At 44.4% G+C, this 26,606-nt stretch overlaps 1 protein-coding gene across 2 annotated transcripts in view; it reads right to left on the bottom strand.

The window, feature by feature from the left end:
* AHCTF1 (AT-hook containing transcription factor 1) overlaps nucleotides 1-26,606 on the bottom strand; it is a 1,009,458-nt gene that overhangs the window by 750,404 nt on the left and 232,448 nt on the right. For both annotated transcript variants that reach the window (XM_069235080.1, XM_069235081.1), the window contains 2 exons: nucleotides 15,392-15,448; nucleotides 1,096-1,242 (listed from right to left, as the gene is read on the bottom strand). In XM_069235080.1, the coding sequence (XP_069091181.1) occupies nucleotides 1,096-1,242; nucleotides 15,392-15,448 (204 nt within the window). The remainder of the gene's footprint in view (nucleotides 1-1,095; nucleotides 1,243-15,391; nucleotides 15,449-26,606) is intronic.

The following is a 26,606-nucleotide window of genomic DNA, read 5'->3' as shown; positions in this document are numbered from 1 at the left end:
AATATAAAGATCTTATTTTTATAAATTGGAGTGGATCTCCTTATTAAGCCGTGTGCATAATGTATTGACTGCGTATGTATTTGCAGATGTATAACACTCCTCTGATAAGTCTAAGGCTGCTCAACCAGTCTAACCCCTAATGGAGCACCTTGGAATTGCAAAGCAAGCCCCTGTTCACTAGTAAGGGAACCCCTGGACTCTTCACATAGCATATCTAATTTTGATATACTATATTAAGAGCCAGCTCCCTACAGTAGGCATGGAGATGCCCAGCAAAAAGGTGTTAGACAGTAAGGGGACACATGTTCTTCAGATATCCTAAAGCTGGTTACTTGTATATTTAGTCAGTTCTGGGTATGTGATTAGAGTTCTGTATATGGTGACAACTTTTAAGTCACAATTACTAAATCAGATCATGAATGGCAAAATCCTCCTAGATATGCAGCCAGATCTAGTAGGCAAAGAAATCTTCTGTGCCTAAGGAAGAAGTAGGATCCACTAATGTATCAAATAATGTATAAGATTAAACTTGGGCTCTTGACTCTCAGTTCTTTTTGATGCTCAAGTACTGCATTAGAATCACAATTTAGGAAAGTCCACCATCAGTCAACTGGGAGGCTAGCCCAGGTATTCAATGAAAAGATGGTTGATCTAACAAATTACAATAACATTTTCTTTCATAATTAATTCTTAACGATCATTTATTAACAAACACAATAGGCAGCTCATCTCCAGATTCTCAATCAGGAAAAGTGAAATTAAGACCCAAGTATAAGTGGATGGAAAAAGCAAATGGGCATCCTAAATGAATGTAGAGCAAAACATCACCAGCGCAACACTAACACTTAACATTTCCAACTAAAGGTAGCTTAATAAATAAGTTAACATTGAGATTTCCTCTCTAAAGTGTCCTTGTGTTGTCATTAAGTACTTGCAATGCAATATAGTACACTTATTACAGTCTAATAGCCAACTTATGCTTTTTTTCTGAGCATGCTAAGTGTGGGCAAGTCAAGCTATAAAAAGTATTCGGTTCAGTTACAATCAGTTTCCCAATTTCAATATTATAAGAACAAGAGCAGACCAAACCCTCACCTTGTGATCATTGTGATCTAGAAGCCAATAGCCCTGAATAAGCTTCACCAAACCCCAAGGAACACCAAAGGCTGTTGGAAATGACTCTATTGCAGTCTCTGCTTTGCTTGCAATGGAATATATAATATCCAATAGCAAATAAATGGTCTGGTAAAATGATTAAGGTCAACAAAGGGCAACAAATGAACACATGCAACAAACGTCACTTTCACCAAAGACACCAAACATTAACAGCAACTAAGAGAAAAAAAGTTAGCTTTAAGGTGGCTCAACCCGTTGCCTCTAGTCTACTTGGACAGAAAAGTCCTCTGCGTGGTTGGAGATGTGTACCCCAGCCCTGAGTGCCCAAATTGAAAATGTCACTTACCCAGTGTACATCTGTTCGTGGCATTAGTCGCTGCAGATTCACATGTTTGGCACAGTCCGCTGCCTGGTGTTGGGCTCGGAGTATTACAAGTTGTTTTTCTTCGAAGAAGTCTTTTTGGTCACGGGACCGAAGGACTCCTCCCTCCTCGGCTCCATTGCGCATGGGCGTCGACTCCATCTTAGATTGTTTTCCCCGCAGAGGGTGAGGATGGAGTTGTTTGGTATAAATAGTGCCCATGCAATGGAGTAAATATGTATGTACGTTAAGAGTTTCTAATAATTATTTACAAATGTTCAGATGTTTAAGATTTATGATCTACTTCTAAACGGCTACTGGCTTCCCGGGGAGGTGGGAGGGTACATGTGAATCTGCAGCGACTAATGCCACGAACAGATGTACACTGGGTAAGTGACATTTTCAGTTCGATGGCATATGTTGCTGCAGATACACATGTTTGGCATAGACTATAAAGCAGTTACCTCCCCTAAAAGCGGTGGTTTAGCCTGTAGGAGTTGAAGTAGTTTGGAATAATGTTCTTAGTACAGCTTGGCCCACTGTAGCTTGTTGTGCATTTAGTACGTCTACACAGTAGTGTTTAGTAAACGTATGAGGCGTAGACCAGGTTGCAGCCTTACATATTTCGCTCATAGGAATGTTTCCTAGAAAGGCCATTGTAGCACCTTTCTTTCTGGTTGAGTGTGCCTTTGGTGTAATAGGCAATTCTCTTTTGGCTTTAAGATAGCATGTTTGAATGCATCTGACTATCCATCTAGCAATGCCTTGTTTAGAGATTGGATTTCCTATGTGTGGTTTTTGAAAAGCTATGAACAGTTGTTTTGTTTTCCTGATTAGCTTTGTTCTGTCAATGTAATACATTAGTGCTCTTTTGATGTCTAATGTATGTAGTGCCCTTTCAGCCACAGAATTTGGTTGTGGGAAGAACACTGGCAATTCTACTGTTTGATTTAAATGGAATGGTGAGATTACTTTTGGCAGAAATTTTGGATTTGTTCTGAGAACTATTTTATTGTTGTGTATTTGAATAAATGGTTCTTGTATGGTAAATGCCTGTATTTCACTTACTCTTCTGAGGGATGTGATTGCAATGAGAAATGCGACCTTCCAGGTTAGATATTGCATTTCACAGGAATGCATGGGTTCGAAAGGTGGACCCATGAGTCTTGTTAAGACGATGTTAAGATTCCATGAAGGAACTGGTGGTGTTCTTGGTGGTATAATTCTTTTTAGCCCTTCCATGAATGCTTTAATAACTGGTATTCTAAATAGAGACGATGAATGAGTAGTTTGTAGGTAAGCAGATATTGCTGCGAGGTGTATTTTTATAGATGAAAAAGCGAGATTTGCTTTTTGCAAATGTAGTAAGTATCCTACTATGTCTTTAGTAGAGGCATGTAATGGTTGTATTTGATTGGCATGGCAGTAGTAAACAAATCTTTTCCACTTAGATGCATAGCAGTGTCTAGTGGAAGGTTTTCTAGCTTGTTTTATGACCTCCATGCATTCTTGTGTGAGGTCTAAGTGTCCGAATTCTAGGATTTCAGGAGCCAAATTGCCAGATTCAATGATGCTGGGTTTGGATGCCTGATCTGTTGTTTGTGTTGTGTTAACAGATCTGGCCTGTTGGGTAGTTTGACATGCGGTACTAGTGAAAAGTCTAGTAGAGTTGTATACCAAGGTTGTCTTGCCCATGTGGGTGCTATCAGTATGAGTTTGAGTTGGTTTTGACTCAACTTGTTTACTAGATAAGGAAGGAGAGGGAGAGGGGGAAAAGCGTACGCAAATATCCCTGACCAACTCATCCATAGAGCATTGCCTTGTGATTCGCGGTGTGGGTACCTGGATGCGAAGTTTTGGCATTTTGAGTTTTCTTTTGTTGCGAACAAATCTATCTGGGGTGTTCCCCAAATTTGAAAGTACTTGTTCAGAACTTGGGGGTGAATTTCCCATTTGTGGACTTGTTGGTGGTCTCGCGAAAGGTTGTCTGCTAGTTGGTTTTGTATTCCTGGGATAAATTGTGCTATTAGGCGAATGTTGTTGTGAATCGCCCACTGCCAAATTTTTTGTGTTAGGAGGCACAATTGTGTTGAGTGTGTTCCTCCTTGTTTGTTTAAATAATACATTGTTGTCATGTTGTCTGTTTTGACAAGAATGTATTTGTGTGTTATTATGGGTTGGAAGGCTTTTAACGCTAGAAATACTGCTAACAGTTCTAGGTAATTGATATGAAATTTTGTTTCGTGTATATCCCATTGTCCTTGAATGCTGTGGTGATTGAGGTGTGCTCCCCACCCTGTCATGGAAGCATCTGTTGTTATAACGTATTGAGGCACTGGTTCTTGAAATGTCCGCCCTTTGTTTAAATTTTTGCTGTTCCACCATAGAAGCGAGAGGTATGTTTGGCGGTCTACCAACACCAGATTTTGAAGTTGACCCTGTGCCTGTGACCATTGTGATGCTAGACACTGTTGTAAGGGTCGCATGTGTAGTCTTGCGTTTGGGACAATGGCTATGCATGATGACATCATGCCTAGAAGTTTTAGCACATGTTTTGCTTGTATCTTTTGGTTTGGAAACATAGCACTTATTACCTTGTGGAATGGCTGCACTCTTTGTGGACTTGGAGTGGCAATTCCTTTTGATGTGTTGATGGTTGCTCCTAGATATTGTTGTGTTTGACACGGTTCTAGGTGTGATTTTGTATAGTTGATGGAAAACCCCAGTTTGTGAAGGGTTTGTATGACAAATGTGGTGTCGTTTGCGCATTTTTTTACTGTGTTGGTCTTGATTAGCCAATCGTCTAGGTAAGGGAACACATGTATCTGTTGTCTCCTGATGTGTGCTGCTACTACTGCTAGACATTTTGTGAACACTCTTGGTGCAGTTGTTATTCCGAATGGCAACACCTTGAATTGGTAATGTATTCCTTTGAATACGAACCGTAGGTACTTTCTGTGAGAAGGGTGTATTGGTATATGAAAGTACGCATCCTTCAGGTCTAATGTGGTCATGTAATCTTGCTGTTTGAGCAGTGGAATGATGTCTTGTAGTGTGACCATGTGAAAATGGTCCGATATGATGTAGGTATTTAGTGTCCTGAGATCTAATATTGGTCTTAATGTTTTGTCTTTTTTTGGAATTAGAAAGTACAGGGAGTAAACTCCTGTGTTTTTTTGTTGTACTGGTACTAACTCTATTGCATCCTTTTGCAGTAGTGCTTGAACTTCTAGTCCTAAAAGTTCTAAATGTTGTGGTGACATTTTGCGTGTTTTGGGGGGGATGTTTGGTGGGAAGTTGTGGAATTCTATGCAATAGCCATGTTGGATTATTGCTAATACCCAATTGTCTGTTGTAATCTGTTGCCAAGATTGGTAGAATTGGCTTAGTCTTCCCCCCACTGGTGTTGAGTGAAGGGGTTGCGTGACTTGAAAGTCACTGTTTAGGTGGAGGTGTTTTTGGAGTCTGGAATCGTCCCCTACTCCTTGGGAATTGACCCCCCCGATATCCCCTGAAACCTCCCCTTTGGAAGGAACCCTGATATGGTGTGGTTCTTGTTTGTTGGCTGGTGGTGTCTGTGGGTTGGCCACGAAACCCCCCTCTAAATGGAGTTTTTCTGAAAGAGCCTCTGCTCTGCGGGGAGTAGAGTGCGCCCATGGCCTTGGCCGTGTCTGTGTCCTTTTTAAGTTTTTCAATGGCTGTATCCACTTCAGAGCCAAAAAGTTGTTTCTCATTGAAGGGCATATTAAGGACAGCCTGCTGGATTTCAGGTTTGAAGCCTGAAGTGCGTAGCCAAGCGTGTCTCCTTATGGTGACAGCAGTGTTGACTGTTCTTGCTGCAGTATCGGCTGCGTCTAGTGAAGAGCGGATTTGATTGTTTGAGATCGTTTGTCCCTCTTCCACTATTTGCTGCGCCCTTTTTTGGTATTCCTGGGGAAGATGGTCTACGAGAAGTTGCATCTCGTCCCAGTGTGCGCGGTCATATCTGGCCAGCAGCGCTTGTGAATTTGCGATGCGCCACTGGTTGGCTGCCTGTGATGCTACTCTTTTCCCTGCCGCATCAAATTTTCGGCTTTCTTTGTCCGGAGGTGGGGCGTCGCCAGATGTATGTGAATTTGCTCTCTTGCGAGCTGCCCCTACTACCACGGAGTCAGGTGGTAACTGCGAAGTAATAAACACTGGGTCTGTGGGTGGTGGTTTGTATTTCTTATCCACCCTTGGGGTGATGGCTCTTGATTTTACGGGCTCTTCAAAAATTTGTTTTGCGTGCCGTAACATCCCTGGTAGCATTGGGAGACATTGATATTGGCTGTGTGTAGCCGAGAGGGTGTTAAATAAAAAATCATCCTCTATAGGATCGGAATGCAGTTGGACATTGTGGAATTCTGCTGCCCTAGCCACCAGTTGCGAGTATGAGGTACTGTCCTCTGGCGGTGACAGCTTTGTGGGGTATGACTCGGGATCATTGTCCGGCACTGGGGTGTCATACAGGTCCCAAGCGTCTTGATCCTGATCGTCATGACTTATGGTAGTTTGCGCTGGTGAGTGCATTTGTGGCGGTGTTTGTGCCGGCGATGCCTGTGGTGGAGAGGGCGGAGGCGTGACTTTTTTAACCACTTTGGCTTGTGGTTGTGCGTCATCCTTTGGAAGTCCGATCCTTCTTTTCCTCATGATTGGGGGAAGGGTTGATATCTTCCCTGTGTCGTGCTGGATGTACAGTGTCTTTTGTGTGTAGTCCGATTCTACACTTTGGAGCTCTTGTCCAAATCTGTGCATTTGGCCACTTATTCCTTGTTCCTCTGAGTAGGATGAAGGTGTGGTATTTTTCGGCGCCGAGAGAGAATCTTTTTTCGGTTTCGGCACCGACAGAATTTTTGTTCCTTTCGGCATGGATTCTCGGTGCCGATGTTTTTCGGTGCCGGTATCTTGTTTTTGTCTCTCGGAGCCGCTTTCTCGGCTCCGAGGTTGCTCCATGGCGGTCCCTCGACCGGAGTCGGGTGTCTTCGCTATGGGCGTGCCCTTTTTCGGCGCCTTCGACGGGTCGCCTGTTTTATGGGTCGAGCCATGGCCTGTTGGCAGTGGCGTCCCCTGGGCTTTCGGTTTGTCGATGGATTTACTTTTCGACGTCTTACTCACAGTTTGTTGCTGTTGTTCGACGTCGGAGTCTCCGGATTCTGATTCCGGAACCGAGAATGTTTCCTCTTCCTCGTCGAAACGTTGTTTTGTCGACGTGGACGCCATTTGTTGACGCCTGGCTCTTCGGTCCCGGAGTGTTTTTCTGGACCGGAAGGCTCGACAGGCTTCACAGGTATCCTCCTTGTGCTCGGGGGACAAGCACAAGTTACAGACCAAGTGCTGATCTGTATAAGGATACTTACTGTGACATTTTGGGCAGAAACGAAACGGGGTCCGTTCCATCGGCTTCGATGTCGCACGCGGTCGGGCCGACCAGGCCCCGATGGGGGATCGAAACTACCCCAAAGTCTTCCGATGATCGGTGTCGATGTACCTAACTATCCCGATACCGAACGGAACAATACCGACGCTTTCTTCCGAGATTCTGACTAACTTTCCGAACCGAAACACGGAGCGAAAAGGAATACGTCCGAACCCGACAGCGGAAAAAAACAATCTTAGATGGAGTCGACGCCCATGCGCAATGGAGCCGAGGAGGGAGGAGTCCTTCGGTCCCGTGACCAAAAAGACTTCTTCGAAGAAAAACAACTTGTAATACTCCGAGCCCAACACCAGGCAGCGGACTGTGCCAAACATGTGTATCTGCAGCAACATATGCCATCGAACACACTGTTACAAGGATACATAATGCTGATGGGGTCATATGTGAACTTCAATCATGTGTGTGCAGTAACATAAGCCTGCCACACTGGTTGCACTTTTGTTGGACTGAGAGGTGCACTCAAAGAGCTACCTTTAAAGTAGTGGAAAGCTACAGCTTTCACCAGAGGTTAAGCAGCACAAATGCTGTGGGGGTAGCATACTGTGTACTGGTCAGTAGTAGTGAACAGGGCCTCTTTATCCTGTCACTGGAGTGAGGCCTACAGGCTCACACATCTTTTTAAAACGTTCCGTCTCTGTGCTTAACTCACCCCTTGGCCTAAGTCAGCTAGCTGTGGAGTGCTGCTCAACACAGGAGTAGTGACTCTGTACTGGATATATGTGTGCTTGGGAAGGGTACAGGGGGGGGGGGGAAGAGAGAGAGAGAGAGAGAGAGAGAGAGAGAGAGAGAGAGAGAGAGAGAGAGAGAGAGAGAGAGAGAGAGAGAGAGAGAGAGAGAGGAGAGAGAGAGAGCGAGAGAAAGAGAGAAAGAGAGAGAGAGAGAGAAAGAGAGAGAAAGAGAGAGAAAGAGAGAGAAAGAGAGAGAAAGAGAAAGAGAGAGAGAGAGAGAGAGAGAGAGAGAGAGAGAGAGAGAGAGAAAGAGAGAGAAAGAGAGAGAAAGAGAGAGAAAGAGAGAGAGAAAGAGAGAGGAAGAGAGAGGAAGAGAGAGAGAGAGAGAGAAGAGAGAGAAGAGAGAGAAGAGAGAGAAGAGAGAGAAGAGAGAGAAGAGAGAGAAGAGAGAGAAGAGAGAGAGAGAGAGAGAGAGAAGAGAGAGAAGAGAGAGAAGAGAGAGAAGAGAGAGAAGAGAGAGAGAGAGAGAGAGAGAGAGAGAGAGAGAGAGAGAGAGTGAGAGTGTGTGTGTGTGGTGGTGGGGGGTGAGGGCGGGGCATGCACTGGGTGTATGTATGTCTGTATGCATGCCTGTAAGGAATACAAAACATATGAAATGTAGTGGCTTCAAGTGTGTGCACAATGAAAGCATGAGTTGAGTGTATGTGTGCTTGGAATGTGATGTCAGTGTGTTTGTTAAAAACACATCATGGCTACATACAGAAATGTTTCAGTGTGTGTGCTGAATGCATGTGTACATGTAAGGTTACAATGCATGGAGGTAACAGTACTGGATATAATGTGTGTTGTGAATGCACACTAAGTGTGCCTGTAATGGTACACTACACGGAGTTTGGGAAGCATGGGTCTGCCTGATGAAAACATTAGAATGAGAGGACTCCCACCAGACAGATGTGTGTATTGCTGCATTCCTGTGAGGTGGGTGGGACCCACTGAAAGAAAAAAGGAAGAATCCCTTTCAACTTCAAAAGATAGCTCTTTGATTCAGTAACGGATCACAAGGAAGGGGCCTGGACACATCTCCGGAAATGACGTGGGGCTGATAATGTAATCAAGAAGAGTAGGTCTGAGGGCATAGGATTAACCTTTTGAAGCACATATCATGTGGCTGACAAAGCTGTGAACTATGGTCACTTGCATGAATTCTACTGCGGGACAATCTGATTCAGAGTGTTACCTGCTGTGAAAGACAGTTTTTCAGGTGAAAGAAGAAAAAGAAGTGCCACTTCAAAAGAAGAACCATAACATGAATCCTCAACAACAGACCCTAAATTGATGTCTGGAAATGGACTATAAGAAGGGTAAGTTGAGACCCCAGAATTCGTCATCTGCCAAGCAGCCCATAGGGCTGTATGAGAAGGGGAAGCTCTGCAAGACTTTTGCTTGTGAACAGGACTTGGGACAAGGACCTGCTAGTATCCCTGCTGGTTAGGGGGACACCACCCAGGACACCAAGATCAACTGCCCTGAAGCACCAGACTGTTCTTCAAGACCAGTGTGCTCTGTGAGGAAGATGAGAGCGTTGGAGGGATTGATGTCCAGTGGGGAACCCTGCAAGAGGATTCCCTGAGCGAGGTGTGAGGCTGTGCACTGATCACGCCATTGCTCGTGTGCAGTGTTGGGTCGGCAACCCAGTATGCCAGGAGACTTGCCACCAGAGACAGAGGTGTGGGTTACGTGCCATGGAGGACTGGATGAACCTGTACTGTCATGCTGTGGTGACCCCAAATGCAAGGGGGGGGGGGGGCACCTACAGTTATTTAGAAAAGTGCAGACTCGTAACCGTTTTCGCGTTGAAGCCTGTACCAAGATAGTGCTGTCAAGTACTGCAGCAACCCCATATGCCAGGAGGGGCTGCCAGTGCCAAAGTTGCTGAAGGTTCAGGTTGTTGTCCAAAGAAGAAACTAAGGCTATGCCTGGCGGGTTGGACATGCATTCAAGGGAACTGTTATGACTGACCACTGAGAACTGCTGAAGATGTCATGGGCAACGTTGCACCCTTGTTGAGCTCTAGTTGGAAGCAGAAGTAAGGATTTAATCGCCCACTAACACCCGATAAGTAAAGACAACTAAAAGCATCTTCGAGACCTGAAAGCTACTCCAACAACTGAGAAGCACTCTGGCACAGCCGCACAGTAAAAAGAGCCTGCGCTGTGGGGAACTGCTGTGTGCAGCCCGATTTCTCCAAGCAGAGCAAAGCTCACAGGTGCTTGTATTTAGGGCACCCACTGCACCACTGACCTCTCCCGGGCTGCAAGAGAGGGTAAGATTGAACTGGGCTAGTTGGGCACCAGGTGACTCTAGCTGCTAAATTGCTGCTGCATCATATACACTTTTGACGAACACCTGAAGAGTCAAAGGGGAACTCTTGAGCACAGCCTAATAGTAGGCATTCTCTGGATATGACAACCAGCAAATGGAAAATAACCTCAAACAAGTTACTCGAAGGAGGGTGGGACAGGAACTTGCCGGACAACTACTAGAGCCCTGACTGGAAGGGGGATTGTGCCGTTACTCCTGAATATATTATATCTTTGCATGTTTAGACTTAGAAATAAAAGAACTTTTTTTGCATAAAAGCAAGTATTTGAGTGGACATTGATTTCTTGTTTATAATATTTGCACTTTAAGTTGAGTCATATTCACTGACTTGTATCTACTTCCTTCCCCCCATCCAAGGTAGCCTTGACTGCCCAAATACAGCTACCACAGAGTCCAGTGCAGAAAGGGGACTTGACCCAGTTGCTCGGGATCCATATTAGGTCAGGCCATGGGAACTCAGCAGTAAAGGGCCTCAAGCACCACAGTTAAGCCTTGTAGTCCCTGCATGCCCCATGGCTCTTTGAAATGGGTTCTGACATAGACCTTTCCCACATTATCAATACATAGGCATCCTGGCCACCAGATGAGGAATGGGAAATTGCTTAAGAGTTCAACAATGCTCCAAAAAAAGGCTCTGTATGCACAAGGTCCACAAGGGCATACATGTCTGCCAAATTCTACTACTTTGGTCAACCATATTTAGAAGCCATATGGAAGGTCACACCACTGCAGGGAAAAGCAGAGTAGTATATGCTAGGAAATACACTGACAATAATGGCCTTATCAGGGGCTCAGCTAGAATCATTATCTCCAAGGTTTGCCTTCAGCAGACGAAATGCAACCTGTAATCAACTGCATGGATGGCATTCAGCAACTTGGCTGTGACAATGGCCTTTTTGTACTCCTAGAGGAGCCTGCATATGGGGTGCTAAAGCAAGGGGCACGGTTCCTCCCAAACCCATGCAGTGGAAACCTCATACATTTTACGTGTGGATGGTGGGTATATCTGCTCCATGACCTCCCAGGCTGAACCTCTGAGCTTCCTAAGGGCTTTCTGCACACTAAAGAAATAGAACCACAACACCCTGAACACTGCTGAAACTTCACTGGTTCGCTTTCCTGACTCACCATTTCACAACCAGCTGCCTCATATACCATGTTATCCCTAGGCCCCCGCTTATCTGGCTGACATGCTCCCCACCGCTGATGAATCTCTACACACCTACTGCTAAGAAATCAGACTGGAGGCAAAGAAGTGAAAAAAAGGAAGAAACACAGAACACACCTTTTCAATCTATGAACAATATACCTCTATCGATCGGGGCAGTCCTAACCCTGCTCCAATTTAGGAAAGCGTTACATATACATCTTTAGAGAAGGCGACATCACAGCACATTAACAGTTCACTTCTGCTGTCAGAATCAAGCTACTATTCCAATAACATGCTGAATACATCTTTGCCTTTGAAGATGTGCAGCGTTCTCCCGCCTTTTCACTAGATGTGTATTATACAAATAACACCTGCATAAAACAGTGTATCCAACCCCCTTGCTTTTGACTATCGTGACTATGTTAGCCTTCAATGTTCCATCGTAGTTTGACAGCCTCAGCCACATCTAACTTCTGCCTACTCTAGCTAGAGTATGATCCCAAGTTACTAATGATGCTTTTTGCCACCCTCTTGTCTCCTCACAGTTCTCATTAAATACTTCTGTTACACAGTCCCTCAGATGATTCATTATCTGGCTCCTATTAAATGACTCTGTCCTCATCATATTCTTCCGAGGGCACCTTCGAACTTCAGGGAACTGGCTACTAGCAGGCATCACTACAATGTGTTTCGAAAATAACAGCTGACCAATTATTTTAGAATACCTTAAAGCCTGGTGTCTTATTTTTCTCTAAGCTCACAAGGAAGCTTTATATTTGACCATATTTGTTATGCTATTTTCATCTCTAATCCAAATAAATGTTTTACTGAGATTATTTTCAGTTAGGACCCTCATTAATCCTCCTTGCACACAATCCAGTACAGAGGAGCTGTGCAACAAACCTTCCAACATTCCTTCATAACAAAATTACAACCATTTGCTCCACATTTCAACAGGTTCATCTTTTTTATTTGGTTTACACTTCTGCTATATCAGATTATTTTCCCCTTATGCCAGATCGGACTTCCTCTTACAAAGATAAAATCAAGTTCTCAATTGTACAAGTTACCAGCAAACCTTACAGTACTTACTCAATTTCCCAAAAGCTCACATATGTCTGCATTACCCTTATTGCCCCTGCTTTCATTACCACTTACAAGCTTTAGTCATCCCACTCATTAAAAACGTATAGATGATCATTTCTAGCTTGGCCTCACACTTCTTAGGCATCCCATGTCTCAAATATCACTCAACTTTCAGATTTGTATTTTTCAATTCTCCTTTATTCTGGATCCACACATAGGCTGGCTTATGAACTCTACATCCTATTTAATCTGCTCTGCTGGCCATCTTGGACAAATTCAGGAGGACTGTTGATCGGGGTGCATGGCCACCATAATCTCTTCAGACCAATCCATGACTTTCAATACTAATTGATTCTATTCTGCCTAATCACATCACTGTATGTGGTACTGAGGCCCATCTTTCCAAGCTTTTCATTCTGGGCACTTTCAGAGAGTTAAATCTCCACCTTTCCACTGTTCTTTAAAGCATCTCAATCTGGAATCTCTCAGAGATCCTCCAGGAGACCTGCCTTAAAGTCTGAACGCAGCTTCAATGGAATATCTTAACCTCTCCCACAGCCTTTCTTTTACGGCTTACATGGGCAATACTCAGATTGTTATCAGACAACAGTCCAGGGCTGGCCAAATCTAACTTCCTCACCTGCTTTACTGAGGTTAACACCCAAGGCCAATGCCTTCAGAGCCAAGGCATTAATCACCGGAGACCCCCGTGATTTGGACCTCCTTACTCTGGTGGCCCTCTTCAGCTAAAGAAGATCAGGAGCTCCAAGGACCTAACACTGCAAACCAAGATCAGTCTTTGTAACACCTTCGTAAAATTGGTCCTTCTGTCCTTCTGTATGAAGCAGAAACTTAGGGGACAACAGAGACCATCAATAAAGTCTAGACCTTCATCAACATCTGACTGAGGAAAATTCTTCAAATATGCTGGTCAAACGCCATCAGCAACTATGACCTATGGCAGCAGCCTTGCCAACTCCATGCTCATGAAGAAATTATGAAAATACACTGGGGCTGGACAGGTCACATCCTCCGCAATCCTGCATCAAACATCAACCAGCAAGCCCTGACTTGGAACCCTCAAGGGAAAAAGAAAAGAGCACAACAAAGAAACACCTGGCGCCAAGGCTTCAAGGCTGACTGCAAGGAGATGGTTTACACCTGGAGTCAGATTGAAAGAAAAGCCCAGGACTGAGGTGGCTGGAGAGTCCTGGTTAATGGCCTGTATCCTAGAAGTGGTAGTAGGCCTAAATAAGCAAGACTGGTAGAGCCCTCAAGATTTAAAGTAGCTCCTATAACTTGCACAATTTGCATACAATAGCCATTTCTTCCTTACTCTTCTGTCTGTGTTGGTGGACAAGCATTTTTCATTTCTTGGCAACCAAACAATGGAATCAATTACCATTTTCCTTTCACCTTAAATCGAAGCACCTGCATTTTTGTAGAGCACTTTACATATGCTCTTCCTTTCTATTTAGGAATATATTTAGACTGATAGCGGTAACCATGAGCTTTGTGAAAATCAATCACCATCATCTTTGGTCCACTTAGCACCTCCAAAGATTAATTAGATGAATACTAGAGAGACCAGGGTGAGCGGCTAAGTCAATTAAGCCAGGATTGGAGTCCTGACAATGGTTGAGGAGGGAAGAATCCACAATTGTTGCTGTGCAGCTCCAACCAACTATATACACCTAAAATCCTTCTGAACTTAGCCTTTGAACATTCTGGGGTCCAACAATTTTACTTTCATGCAAAGTGTTTGTATCAGTTCTTGGAACTTCTTAGTTAAATGCTTACAGAAAATATAGTTAATGGAGCCTCTGGTCTTTAGGGATTATGCGTATTTAAAAAACATGCCAAAACTGACTGGAGAGAAAATCCTAAGAGGAGTCCAGCGATGTTAGTTGCCACCTAGTGCCCATTCAAACATTACATTGCTGGTACAATCAGTGAAGTCACCTTTGCTGTCAGTATATTTATTCTGCATGATGGTGAGAACTTCATGTAAGAAGGGTTTTTTAATTTAGGTTAGGAGAAAGACCTGTGAATCGTGGAGATATGGAATTTATAGTGCAACAGATGGAAAGAATTTAAATTCAACTGTTTTTTAAAAAAATAAGTACAAATGCTAACATTTTGAATGTGGTGATCAAGATGTCCCTTTAAGAGGAATTGATTGAAAAATGGCTGCAAAGGGGACTGCCACTTAAGAACGTCAAATGGCAGCACTGCGAACAGTGAGCAGAGTAAACTTGTTATTCTGGAGGTCAGGGAGTGATTTATGGTTAGTGTTAGGCTATGTTCATTCTGCCTTTGTCTATACACAGATTTGAAGACATCCAGTATGCATGTGTAATAAGAGAAACAGCTACCTTTCGGTATTTAAGCATTTCTCTGAAGTCGATCCTATATACAGAGGAGTTGGTGGAGGGGGGGAATAGGTGGTTGAGAGGAATCCACCACACTTACCAAATTAGGTAGTTGACTAGTTTTCACACAAAACTAGAGGGCTGTGCTCTAGTGCCTTCCAGCCAGAATCACTTAGAAACAATATTAAAGGGCATTGTTCCATTTGTCAGCTGCAGCATTAGAGAGCAGTGAAACCATTTACTCTCTCTCGTAGAGGATAACATAGTACAGAGTGTCTTTTGTGGCTTCATCAAGTTAGGGAGAGATTCTAGGACTGGAACACTACAACAGCAGGAGCTGCATTGCTTTAACCCAGTTCTGCACTGAAGAAAGCCAGGCTCAAAATATGTGAAAGAGTTAAAGCAAGAGTGGCATTCTTGCATTTTAACAGTCTAGGGGAGACAGATCAAGAGATGGAGTGAGAGAGGATAGGAGGTATGCGATGGGGAGCAAAAATAATGGGTGCAGTGGAAGAGTTGAGAAGAGGAGGGGCAAGAGAGGAGGTAGAGGGAGAAAGGAGTAGATAGAGAGGCAGAATGTGAAAGGCCAGAGGCAGTGGAGAAAAAAAACAAAAAAAGAGGGAAAGAAGTATACAGTAAATGTCCACTAGGCAGAAGGATTATATGCCCAGGAGTGAACAGGGCTCACATCTCTGTATGTTGAAAGAAAAAGTGTACATTATTTCAGATCATTCTTTTCTTAAATCAAAAGTTACAGCATGGATCAAAAGTCCAAAATAAAAGTCACTGAAAGGATACAATAGCATATTTCATGGTTTCATCCACGTTTTCCAGCAAGTATATATCAAGAAGAGCCTATAAAAGAAAAACAAGGAATCATTTTAGAACATAAGCATCAAAGAACAAATAATGCTAACGTATGTTGTATTCAAAAGTGAAAGACTTACTGTCAGTAAAGATTTTTCCAACACACAATCTTCCTGCAGATTCCTCGAAATAAAACAATTCCCTCTGGTATCAGACTGGTCTGATAAAGTTTTCACAGCAGAAACACTTCAGTATTGAAAGGTGGTGTTACACAGCTCAAGATGCGACTGTCCGCCAGATGTCAATGGCACCATCCTACACTGATATCAGTGTTAAAAACTTATTGCAGTATCTAATTTGCATACATTTGTATCTTATAAATGCCACAGGCTCATAAGGGCAGGTGGGAGGGTGGTGAGCAACCTGCAGACTGATTATGTATTCAAATGTGTAGGATGCATGTGGGGAACTTAAATACACATGTGGTGAGAAAGGAAAGACATACAAAGATTCTGGCTAGAAGTGGTGCATAAACTAGGGAATTTGCCCAGAGTGACTTGTCTGCTTAGTTAAGTCTCCTTAACCTGGTGCCAGTTAAACACACAGGGAAGCTAATACAAGTAGTTGAACTAGGACTAACTGTAGGCAAATGAAGCACAACCACGAAATGGAAAAAAAGGACAAAGTGCCAGGTTATAAAACAAGAGACGCAGATATGATTAAGTGGTTAACCACAGAATGTGGAGTGAAAAAATGTTGCAATACTACAGGAGGGGATCCGTAAGTAGTATCACATGGGAATTGGTGCTAACCAACCAGGAACAAAAGGGTGAAAATGAGGAAGAGTTGCCATTACTCAGATAGAAACTAAACACAAAGATTCTGGGAAACCTTATTTGCTAAAGACCGGACCGATTGATTAATGAGAAATGATGAAGATAATTAATGAGAGAACTTAAAAACACCGGACGTACGCTGAGAGGAGATGAGTGCATTGGAGCTCCTCCTAGGAGGGGTTAACAGCTGATTTATGTTGCAATAATTAAAAAAGTAATTAAATAAAAGATTGTGTATTCCCGGAAACATTGTTACCACAGATAAGCTACTTTTACTTGCAACAGATTCACCTTCCTGCAGATTCCTCACCATAACAATGCAATGGTAAGCAATTACCTTCAGGAGGCAACAATATGTAGTGCAGTTTAACAAAGAAACTCATGCAGCACTACCATGCCAAGATGTATGCTTGAGCAGTGAGCCACAGTTTACAATAAACTTATACTGAGATGGCCATAAGTCCGCCCAGCAGACGTCAGCCACCAGAAGTGGAAATGGCCTTGGCGAAGCGGTGGCATTAAAGAAGTGGGCAGGTCCTCGGAGAGTCTTCTGGGCCAAGGATTAGCAGCTCTTAATATGTAATATGACCCAAATACAAAATGGTGCATTTGTTGACTTCCTTGCCTTTCTTGGCTCACTCAAGGTCCAGAAAGAGCCAAGAGATCATTTGATGCAGTACAAGACCGTACACCTGGGATCCAGTTTGTGTTATATTGTTAATTCAAAGCATACATTCGCCAGTGATTTCTTGATAACAACTGATTAATTTCTCCTCCTCCTTTGTGGGATGGCTGAGAAGGGACAAAAGATGGAAAAGTGATAGATAGGGCCATACGAAAGGCTGAAACTACAAAAGGCAAGAAAGCTGGACAAGTAGAAAGGGCTAACTTGCCCAGGCTAAAAACTGTAAAAAGTGGACAAACTGAAATGATTTTCAGTTCTCCGACCCTACCAATGGTTTTTCATTTCTCCAACCCTACCAGCAGAAGTTGTTGTAACAAACAACACTGTTTTTAAAGTTAGAAGTTAAACTATAAAACTGTACACTGGCTCAAACGTAAATGCTATCAATAAAGTCAATACAATGTTTGAATCCCTCTGAGGAACAATGATCTAGGTACGGAGAAACAAGTAGAGCAAACCTTTTACTCAAGGTTTCTAACCAACGAAAACAGATTATGGAGACACATTAAAGCAGACAGAGCAACCCTATAACCCTTTAAGAGAGACCACCCCTGCTATGTAAAGAGACATGGGATTGCAGAAAACGCATGACAAATGGTTCCAAGCCTTCTGAACCACACCAGTGCTAACATTCGTTTCATCAACCTGCATGAATAGATTTCGTAGAGGGTTTTCAAGCACCCAAGGTCACAGCAACTTTGTCAAGGAGGCAAAAGGATTATCTGGTATGCTAAATCTTTACACATGGAGCAGCATCATTTTAGGATCGATGAAGGACCTGACCATGCAGCGGTACGACCACATTGTAGGGGGGAGGAAGAGGCAGCCTAATGATGAGTGCCAACAGATTCTGCTTCTCCAATCAAGAGAGATTACGATCAGCTGTGTCTGCAACTTCGTCAGAGGTGAAATTGATAGAAGTGCATACAGAAGGCAATCAGACCAGCTGCACCTGAAAGAGTCACCTAAGGAGCCATTCAAATGAAAGTGCACAGCACAAAATCAAGGACACTTCCTGTTCTGTGCCATGGCAAAGAGGTCCAAAGATAGACACCCCAGCTCTGGAGACGTTCACTTCATTACTTCAAGTGTAGTCCCCACTTGTGATGCTACAGTGAGAGGAAAGTGACAGCATCAGTTGCCTTTTAGGAATCCTGCCAGATTGGCTGTTTCCAAGAAATGTACTATCTGCTGTGCCCAAACCCACAGGCCAAGCAAATAACCTCCCAGCACAAGGACACAGGTCCACAATGCCCTCACTGTTGCTACAAAAGATAATGGCCATGTTGAATGTCTTCAAGCCATATATCATGTATGTGCAGATGCTGCTCCAATGCTGATAAAGGGCCCATAATACCTTGTTGCCACAGCCCAGCAAGGAGACAACCATGACTAAAGTAGCTGACACTTGATGAGGGTTGAACAGACTCATCACGATGTTGGAGGGGTCCATCCACAAGTACAGGTCTGGTTAAACAGACCGCTAGACCTGCAAAGGAACTGCAACACTGCTATGGTATTGGCACCCACGGAGGGCTCTCATTCATCATTTGGCGTTCAGAACCAAAAGGATGCACCAGGACATGAGGCCTACCAAGAATCAGACCTAGGAGATGTGCTTGAGTAGACATCCTGGAATCATCTCCTAAATATCCATGGTCCTCTGAGAGGGAGCAAAGGCCTTCATGCAGGTCATGTTTAGCACTGCACTTTTAACAGTTCAATATCTGGGTTGGATTTACTTTTGTGCATTGGTGGTAAAGTCCAAAACATGGAGAATATATATTGTGCGCTAAAGATGTTCATTGATCAGCCCCATGGACACTGCCTTCACCAGACAAGTACAGAAATAAATTGATTACAATTATCTCAGTTAAGTCTTCACAACTATTAGTACTGATCTGTTTCTTGCTTGACTCTTTCTGTGCCCTCAGGAGCAAAGAGTGAAGCAATTGTTGGTACCATTGTACCAATTCCTTATTTGTGGCCTTTTTATGTTAAAAATAGACTGTTCCACAGAACGGGGAAGTGGGTCGGCAGTAAGGAATTAACAGTTAGAAAGAGGATCCACTAGAAAGAGTGTTACTAAATGTAAGTAATTTGTGTTTCTAATGGATACTTTGAACTGCAGATTCCTCACTTTTTGAATAAATACAAGAGCATTATGTCCCCACAGTGGACGGTCTGCAGAGTTGACTCAGACTTAAAAAGTTCTGTAGGACCGTACAGGTGAAAAATCCTTCCCGGCAGACCTAGTTGTCAAGGCAGTAGTGCTTTGTGAATATGTGCACCAATGCTCATGTCAAGGCCTGGTACATACCAAGGACAGAGTCTGCGTGCCACGGCAGTGGCAGCAGCCTTGTCTTTAGTGTAATTGGCTCTCAGATGTTTGGGCTGCTGCTTCTTGGCCAGTGCGTAACAGATCTTAATGCAGGCAACTATTCACCTTCACAGAGCCATCTTCTGCACCACTTTCCCTTTCGTCATCCCAGAGGAACCCAAAAATCCGATTGTCTGCCTGGTGCTCCATGGTAATATCAATGTAAATGATAAAAGCCCTTTTGGGGTAATACTGATTAAGTGTCTCATCCTCTCAAGAGGTGAGGAGGGGAGAACAATGCTGGTAAGGTGATGGATTAACGTGAAAGGAAGTACAGACTTTAGGCAAGAACATCACTGAGACTCAACCAAAAAAGGTGGTGAGGATGGTTGCACTAATGGTGCCTGTGTCTAACGTTCGCTCATTGATGGGCTTAAGTGATCACAATGAAGAAGACCGTCTGGAGAGTCAGAAGACACAAATGTTTTGTGTATCGACCCGAGTGTATATGAGAAAATTCAGGCGGTTGTTAAGGTTCCACTGTGGCGTACAAATAGTTTGTGAGGAAACCTGTATCAAACCTTTAATAAATCACATCACAACAGGTGATCTAAATAAGGCTAGTTGGTTCGGCAAACAGAAAAAGGCTGAAAGGGTCAACAGATATTCTTTATCAGAGCCACTGCAAGCCCTTGCTGAGCCAAAGGCAAAATCAACACAAGACTATCGAACAGTTCGGCTTGTGAAGGGTCTGGCCTAGCGGACTCCATATCAGGCCACAAATTTGTTCCAGCATCTGGCGTAAATGGACTTCTTGGAAGAGCGCATGGCAGCAAGGATGACATCCAACCACTTCAAGTGGCAGATTGAATGCAATTAACTGCCGCCAGAGGTGTAGCCCGTGCAGATTTGGGCTGCTGCAACAGAAGATCCTCGAAATGACAGCCTGGTCTGAAGGCAGATGATCGTACCCAGAAGTTCCAGTTACCACACTCTCCTGGCCCAATCTGGAGCCACTAGGATGACTTGGGCATGGTTGTCCTTTACTTTTTTCGGAACCACAACAACCAACAAGACATTTTCTTGCTTCCAAGCTCTGAAATGGTTTAAGTACTATCCAATCCACCAATAAAACACCATCCTCCCTTACCTGTTTTCCCCCAATCCTTTCATTATTTTTTCCCTTGTGTAAGTGGCTACTATTTCTTCCTCTAACCTCATCAAATCTGTGTGGTTCACTTGATCACCTCCTGACCGCAGATATCAGACAGTGGATACCTGCCAGAATTACTCAAATTTATGTCTGCTTCCATTTTTACCCTTTAAAATACACAATCTTCTGCCTCTTACACTGTAAAAGCAAATGGGTGGAAGTTATATATCTTCTGTCTCGATGCTTCACTGCTAAGAACACAAATTCTAGGAAGGGTTGGCCTGCCTCCAAAACAATGCTCTGACAGGTAAAGTGGAGAGCTTGGGGTAAAGAAAAGTAGGGGAAAGCTCTGGTCTTGGGAGATGGTGTAGGAATGATATGTGGGATTGGGCCTCCCACTAGAATAGGGCAATACTAATGATTAAAACAGAAGACACATATTGACATTTCAGAATTACTACATTCTTCAGGAAAAACATTTTGAGTTTGTACGTAGTGTATACACCAATACAAAAAGGCTGACAGGAGGCGATCGATTTAACCAGCAAATAAAACTGGGAAGACCATATGGATGGCAGACCACCTTAGATGGAAAAATGACCACCAACATGGAACCCCCTCTTTACTTCTGGACCCAACGGTGGAAAAAAGAATTTGAAGATGTGCTGGCATTTAGGGCCTGCACTCATTAGTGAATTAGGATGACCACTCCTATGGACAACAAAAAAAAGTAAAAACATATTTCTGTTTCAACCAATAGCTGGCAGAATAATGTGCACTGTGCCAATTTAGAAATTGTTAACATTGCAAAATATGTAATGTGTCTTCAGCAACAGAATTGGAAGTAATGGAAGCCTCATATTTGCAAAGGTCTGCTTTGTGTATGAAATCTGTTTACAATAAACTGGCTTTGCGACACCCTAAAACAACTTTCAAAGTATTCAGATATTTACTGAAAAAAGTAATCTACTGGAGAACGTAAGATTTTGATATAAATGCTACATATTTTTTTTTTTTTTTTTTTTTTTTTAGAAAAGCTGAACTCTGTATGAGCTGATCATCACCCCATAAACTAGACGTACCAGGTTTTTCTTTCCTGCAGTGGCAGTAATTAGCTTTCTCCAGGCTAGAACTGACCTCGATTACATGTCAACATTTCACATCAGTTGCTTCCTGGAAAACAAAGGGCCATTTGGAACAGCAGCACTGCTCGAGGATTTTTGGCAGGAAGATAAGTGAAGTTAATTATAGGAGCATCAAACTAGACTTATTTGAGAAACTGGGAGATAGGTGAAGAAGTTGATTCCAACTGGCCACAAATAACAGGAATTAACTCTAGAGATTTTTCTGTTTAACAGATGTGAGGAGGACATGCCTTTGATGCCGATTGGCTCCTAGCTAGGCTAGCTCCTCTCCCTATTGGTAAAGGCAAGAGCAGTATAAGTATGCTTTCCAAAGGAGAAGGAAATCATTCTAGTAGACACCCCTTGGGAAGGTTGGGAGCTCCAGCAGTTGAGTTAGTCTTGACATTATGGAAAACCTTGACAGCAGCGCTCAAGGCCAAAGCTTGGAAACTTGGCAAGAGTAGGGTCAGGGTCATCCATCCGCTGGTGGTCTATCACTATATCTTAGGGCTTCTACAACTTGGAAATAAGAAAACAACTGGAAAAGGCAAGAAGCAAAAGTCTTTGCCTGGGGGAGGACAAAGGCCTTGGATACTGCTCCTCCTTGCATCCAGGAGGGAATACTTAAAGGTCCAAGGATCCAGGGATCCTTTAGTCCTGCAGTCCACAAAAAACAAGGACACAAAAGCCATCATTGCAGAAGAACTAGAAAGTAGATGAACTGGAACCTCAGCTGAAGTGTTTAAGCTTGTACCCATATTCCTAAAGCTGTCCCATTCAGTGGCGAAGTGATAGGTAGTCAATACCCTGTTACTTGGGACCGGGCTTTAGTCTCTATTACTGAAGAGAACCTATGGTCCTGGCTCTCAGAAGAGCATATACTGATTAACAGAATTGTATGTCAGGGCCGGAGGATAGGATTATGCTAAACAGTCTCTCCTTTATTTTCGAGCAGCAGTATTTGAAGTAACAACTACATTTCCCAAGATGCCACGGGAAAAGAAACATTTCACAACCAATTGACAGTCGGAGCGGCAGTCCATATTCTCCATCACCTTACCCTACCCTTGCTCTTTCTTTCCTGCTCCGGCAGTGGAGATAAGTGCTCTTTGCGTATTTGTGCCTTTATTTTTCCTCTTAATATGACCACACCAGCAGGTGGGCTCTCGCCACTCCAATCGTGGCCGGTCAAAATGCTCCATCTTTTGCCATACTAAACCAGGGGCATCCAAAGAGTATCCCACTGGCTTCACTGTTCAAATACACATACACACACGCAGTCCTAGTACTTAGTGTGTACTATACACATCTTACACATGCTCACACACTCCGCATACTCACTTAAAGGCACTGTGAGATTCGGAGCATTCCCATAATAATAGAAGTTTATACGAGACACTGACTCCAATAAAAGACTATACTGACTTGGGTTAAAAAAAAAAAAAATATATGTCTGGTCACACTATCAGTCACAAAACCATATATGCTGTTCCCACTTCTTTATGTGCTAAACCTTGTACAAGGTCAGCAGCCCTCTCTCCACTGTGAGGGTACTGTTGGTGCGCTCTTCCAACCTCCCCAAGTTACAGGACAGGACCTCACATTGTCAAGGACAGCACGTGCAAGATTAGTGAGACACAAGGGCAAGAATAAAAGTCAGATTGCCCGTAGAGCGCAGGGCAGCCGCTGGACGTGCATTGTGCGTCTCGCTGACCCTGCGGGGAAAGCACGCATTTCAAAGTGCGACGCCTTCCCCTCTGATGTATCTGTGACCCGATCGCCTTGAAGCCAGACACCGCAAATGGGGTCTGTACTTCAGAATAATTTAGACGCGGGGGCGCCCGTCCTGTGGGTCCATACTTCACTCCTCTTTCAGCAAAGCGCTCAGCCGCTTCAGGGGCCCTGCCCAGGCGCAAGTATATATGTTTCCCGTCATATCTAAGGGAATGGGCCCCAGGGCTTGACCCAGTGTGCAACTAGTGCATTTTGAATGCAAGAAAAAGCCTGGCCTTGCCCAACCCTACTGCTTTGGAGTCTGCCTCTATGCCTCCATACCCCCTTTAAAAAGGTACCAAATTCCCTGCGACCTCCAGGGCCATATACTTTCTTTATTAGTACGTTCACGCTCTGGCGCAGCACTTAAGCACAATTCAGGCAAACAATGAATACATAGAAGAGACCATCTCGGTCCTTCCATTTGACGCTGAATTTTGTGAGGCAATGAACGCCTCCATACAGCATGCAGTAGCCTCTGCCACTGGGCCGCTAGGGAGGCGACTACTTGAGTTTGCTTATACGTACTTTGTTTCCTTGAATCGGCTAGGACCGCAGAACCTGCACAAAGACCCAATGCCAGGAGTGGATCAACAAATGCAGCGCCCTCCCAAGAGCAGGATCGAGGCGTAATGGACTTCTCTACATTTGACACGATTAAACAAGCACTCTTGGAGAGCCTGTCCCCTCCCCTCTTGGCCACCTTGGTGGATGCTCTAGGCGCCCCGGGGGATCTTGCAGGGATCTTACTATCCGGAGAGGGGGAATCTCTCGCTGTGGTGGGCCCTTCCAGACCTTGGTGCCCTAATCCCGTGACGGCCCCCCTCAGGGCTGATTCCCTACAGGGTCAACAGGAAACATCCCACATGCTAGATCTGGAGGATCTAATCCTCCCCTGTTCCGCGGAGTGGCTTCCGTGGGACAAAGTTGGCGATTATGCAGCTAATCCCCTCAGGAAACCTCTTGAAAAAGAAGTCTGCACGAAACTTAGGGCGGCATGCCCTCGGACCATCTCTGACAGGAAAGGTGGCATCCACTCTGGAAACAGACGTGCGCATTGCCACTTTCCTCCAAAAATGTATCTGTGATCCCAAGAAGGGGATAGCTAGGTTGTGGAAATTTTGTCAAGACAAGCTTCTCAACATGGCGGGCCCCCCTCACAAAGATTCTAGAGCTGGCGGAAGAGGCTAAGTCATCAGGATCCACAGTCTCACCAGAGGCCATCTAAAACAAACAAAATATATATATTTTCTCAGTGGAAAAAAGATGGCGGTCAACGCTTGGCTATCAATTTGCAAGAATTGATAAGTTGGTCTACCACCATTTCAAAATCGAGGGGATTCACCTACTGCACGATCTGCTATGTCCGGACCACTGGATGGTGCCCATCAACGTAAAGTATGCATACCTTACAGTCCCCATATTTCCTCCTCACCTGTGGTTCCTGCAATTCCAATGGAGGAGTATTAAGTACCAATTCAAAACCCACCCTTTCAGGCCTTCCCCCACCCCTTGGTACTTCATCAAGGTCCTCAAGCAGTGGAGCACCTGCAGTCTCAGGAATACCGCCTTACAATTTACCTCAAATACCTCCTCATTATGCACCAAGGCTTGGTGCGCTTACTGGGCCAGCTAGAGGACACAATCCACCATTTAGAAGGTTTGGGATTTGTTATAAATACTTATACTCTTTGGACAAACTCTTTGGACAAAACCTGCAGTATTCCCTTCAGGAAGGTGTCCAAGATTTGCAAGGAACTACGGGAGACATTGTCCAAATCCTCCACCTCTCTGCGCCAGGTGGCCTGGCTAAGGGGGCCACTCTCACCCTCAATACAGGCCATATTTCCTGGTCCCCTTCACTACAGGGCCCTCCAGCGCCTCACACATGCACCGTGGCTTTCAATACTCAGAACAGATTCCCCTCAACGACGAAGTGCGGACAGAAACGCGATGGTGGCTGACCCACATGGAGGCGTGCAACGGTCAGCCATCTTTGGCTCTGACCCGGACCTCATCATCAAGTCAGATGCCAGCAAGTCCGGATGGGGGACACTTTACGGCAACTCCTTTACCGGTGGGAAGTGGTCAGCAGACAAACTGCATTTCAACTGTCTAAAACTAATGGCAGGTTCTTTCGCAGTGAGGTGCTGGACCAGAGAGAGGGTAAACTGTTGCATTTAGCTGAAGATAGACACCCTCTTGGCAGTACGAAATATAAATCACCTAGAGGGCACCCAGTCGAAACTTCGCAGATTTGGCCAAGGAGTTTTGGAGTCATTGCTTGGACAGCAATATTTCAGTCTTAGCAGAATACCATCAGGGGGCATCCAATCAAATTGTAGACTGGTGCTAAAGGGAATGGCGCAACACAAGTTTGTGGCAGTTAAATCCTGGGGTTTTCTCGCAACTAAATTCACCCTGGGATCCTCTCTCAGTCAGCCTCTTCGCCTCACGCCTCAACCACCAACTTCAGAGAATCTTCAGCTGGAAGCCGGATTCGCAGACCGAGGTGACTGATGCCTACCTGCAGGACTGGTCGAGCGAGAAGGGATACGCCTTCCCCCATTTGCCTGTTTGCCATGATCACGAGAATATCGGCACAAATACAGCGGCAGCAAGCAGTAGTGCCGCTGATCACACCAGTGTGGAAAATCTCAAGAGCGTGCTTTCCAGTTCTTCTGAAAATGTCCTGGGATTTTCCAATTCATCTTCCCCATGCTCCAGATATTCTACGGAATCCTCTAGGCCAGTCACACCTTAGTCCTCCAAGGCTGTCTACCTCTAACAGTGTAGAGGATTAACGGGATACGTTGGGTTCTTCAACGCAGAGAGGATCCCATTGGTGTGACATTGTGCTCATCATGAAATTTCTTAGTCTTTCTGGCGAATCAAGGGTTGGCCTGCCCTACAGGAAGGTGAATTCATAGCTCTACTATTTTGGCAGGACATTTACCGTACAAGGAACCCCGTTGGGTGAACACCCATTACTATGTGAATTACTTGGTGGGGAGGAGGGGGTATCGGGCCCTCTTTGCCTTCGGAACTTCAGTATTCAGCGCTTTGGGACATTGACAGTGTTAAAATTACTCCGATCTAGGCTGATGACTGAGTATCTCTTGAAAGCAATTATCTGTTAAATTGGTGATGCTCCTCTGTCTGGTGTCATGTCGCAGGGTTTCAGACATCAAAGCCCTCGCTATTTCAAGTCCGGTTTCAATGAGTTGTGTTCCACGTCTCTAGGCGCACAAAAAGTGATTCTCGGATGGTCTCTTATCCCAGTTTTGACAAGCAGCCAAGTTCTGCATGGTACGT

Source organism: Pleurodeles waltl, chromosome 5 (genome assembly GCF_031143425.1).
Source record: "Pleurodeles waltl isolate 20211129_DDA chromosome 5, aPleWal1.hap1.20221129, whole genome shotgun sequence".
Taxonomy (NCBI): domain Eukaryota; kingdom Metazoa; phylum Chordata; class Amphibia; order Caudata; family Salamandridae; genus Pleurodeles; species Pleurodeles waltl.
Note: the sequence above shows the minus strand (reverse complement) of the source record. Positions and strands in the feature narration are given on the sequence as shown.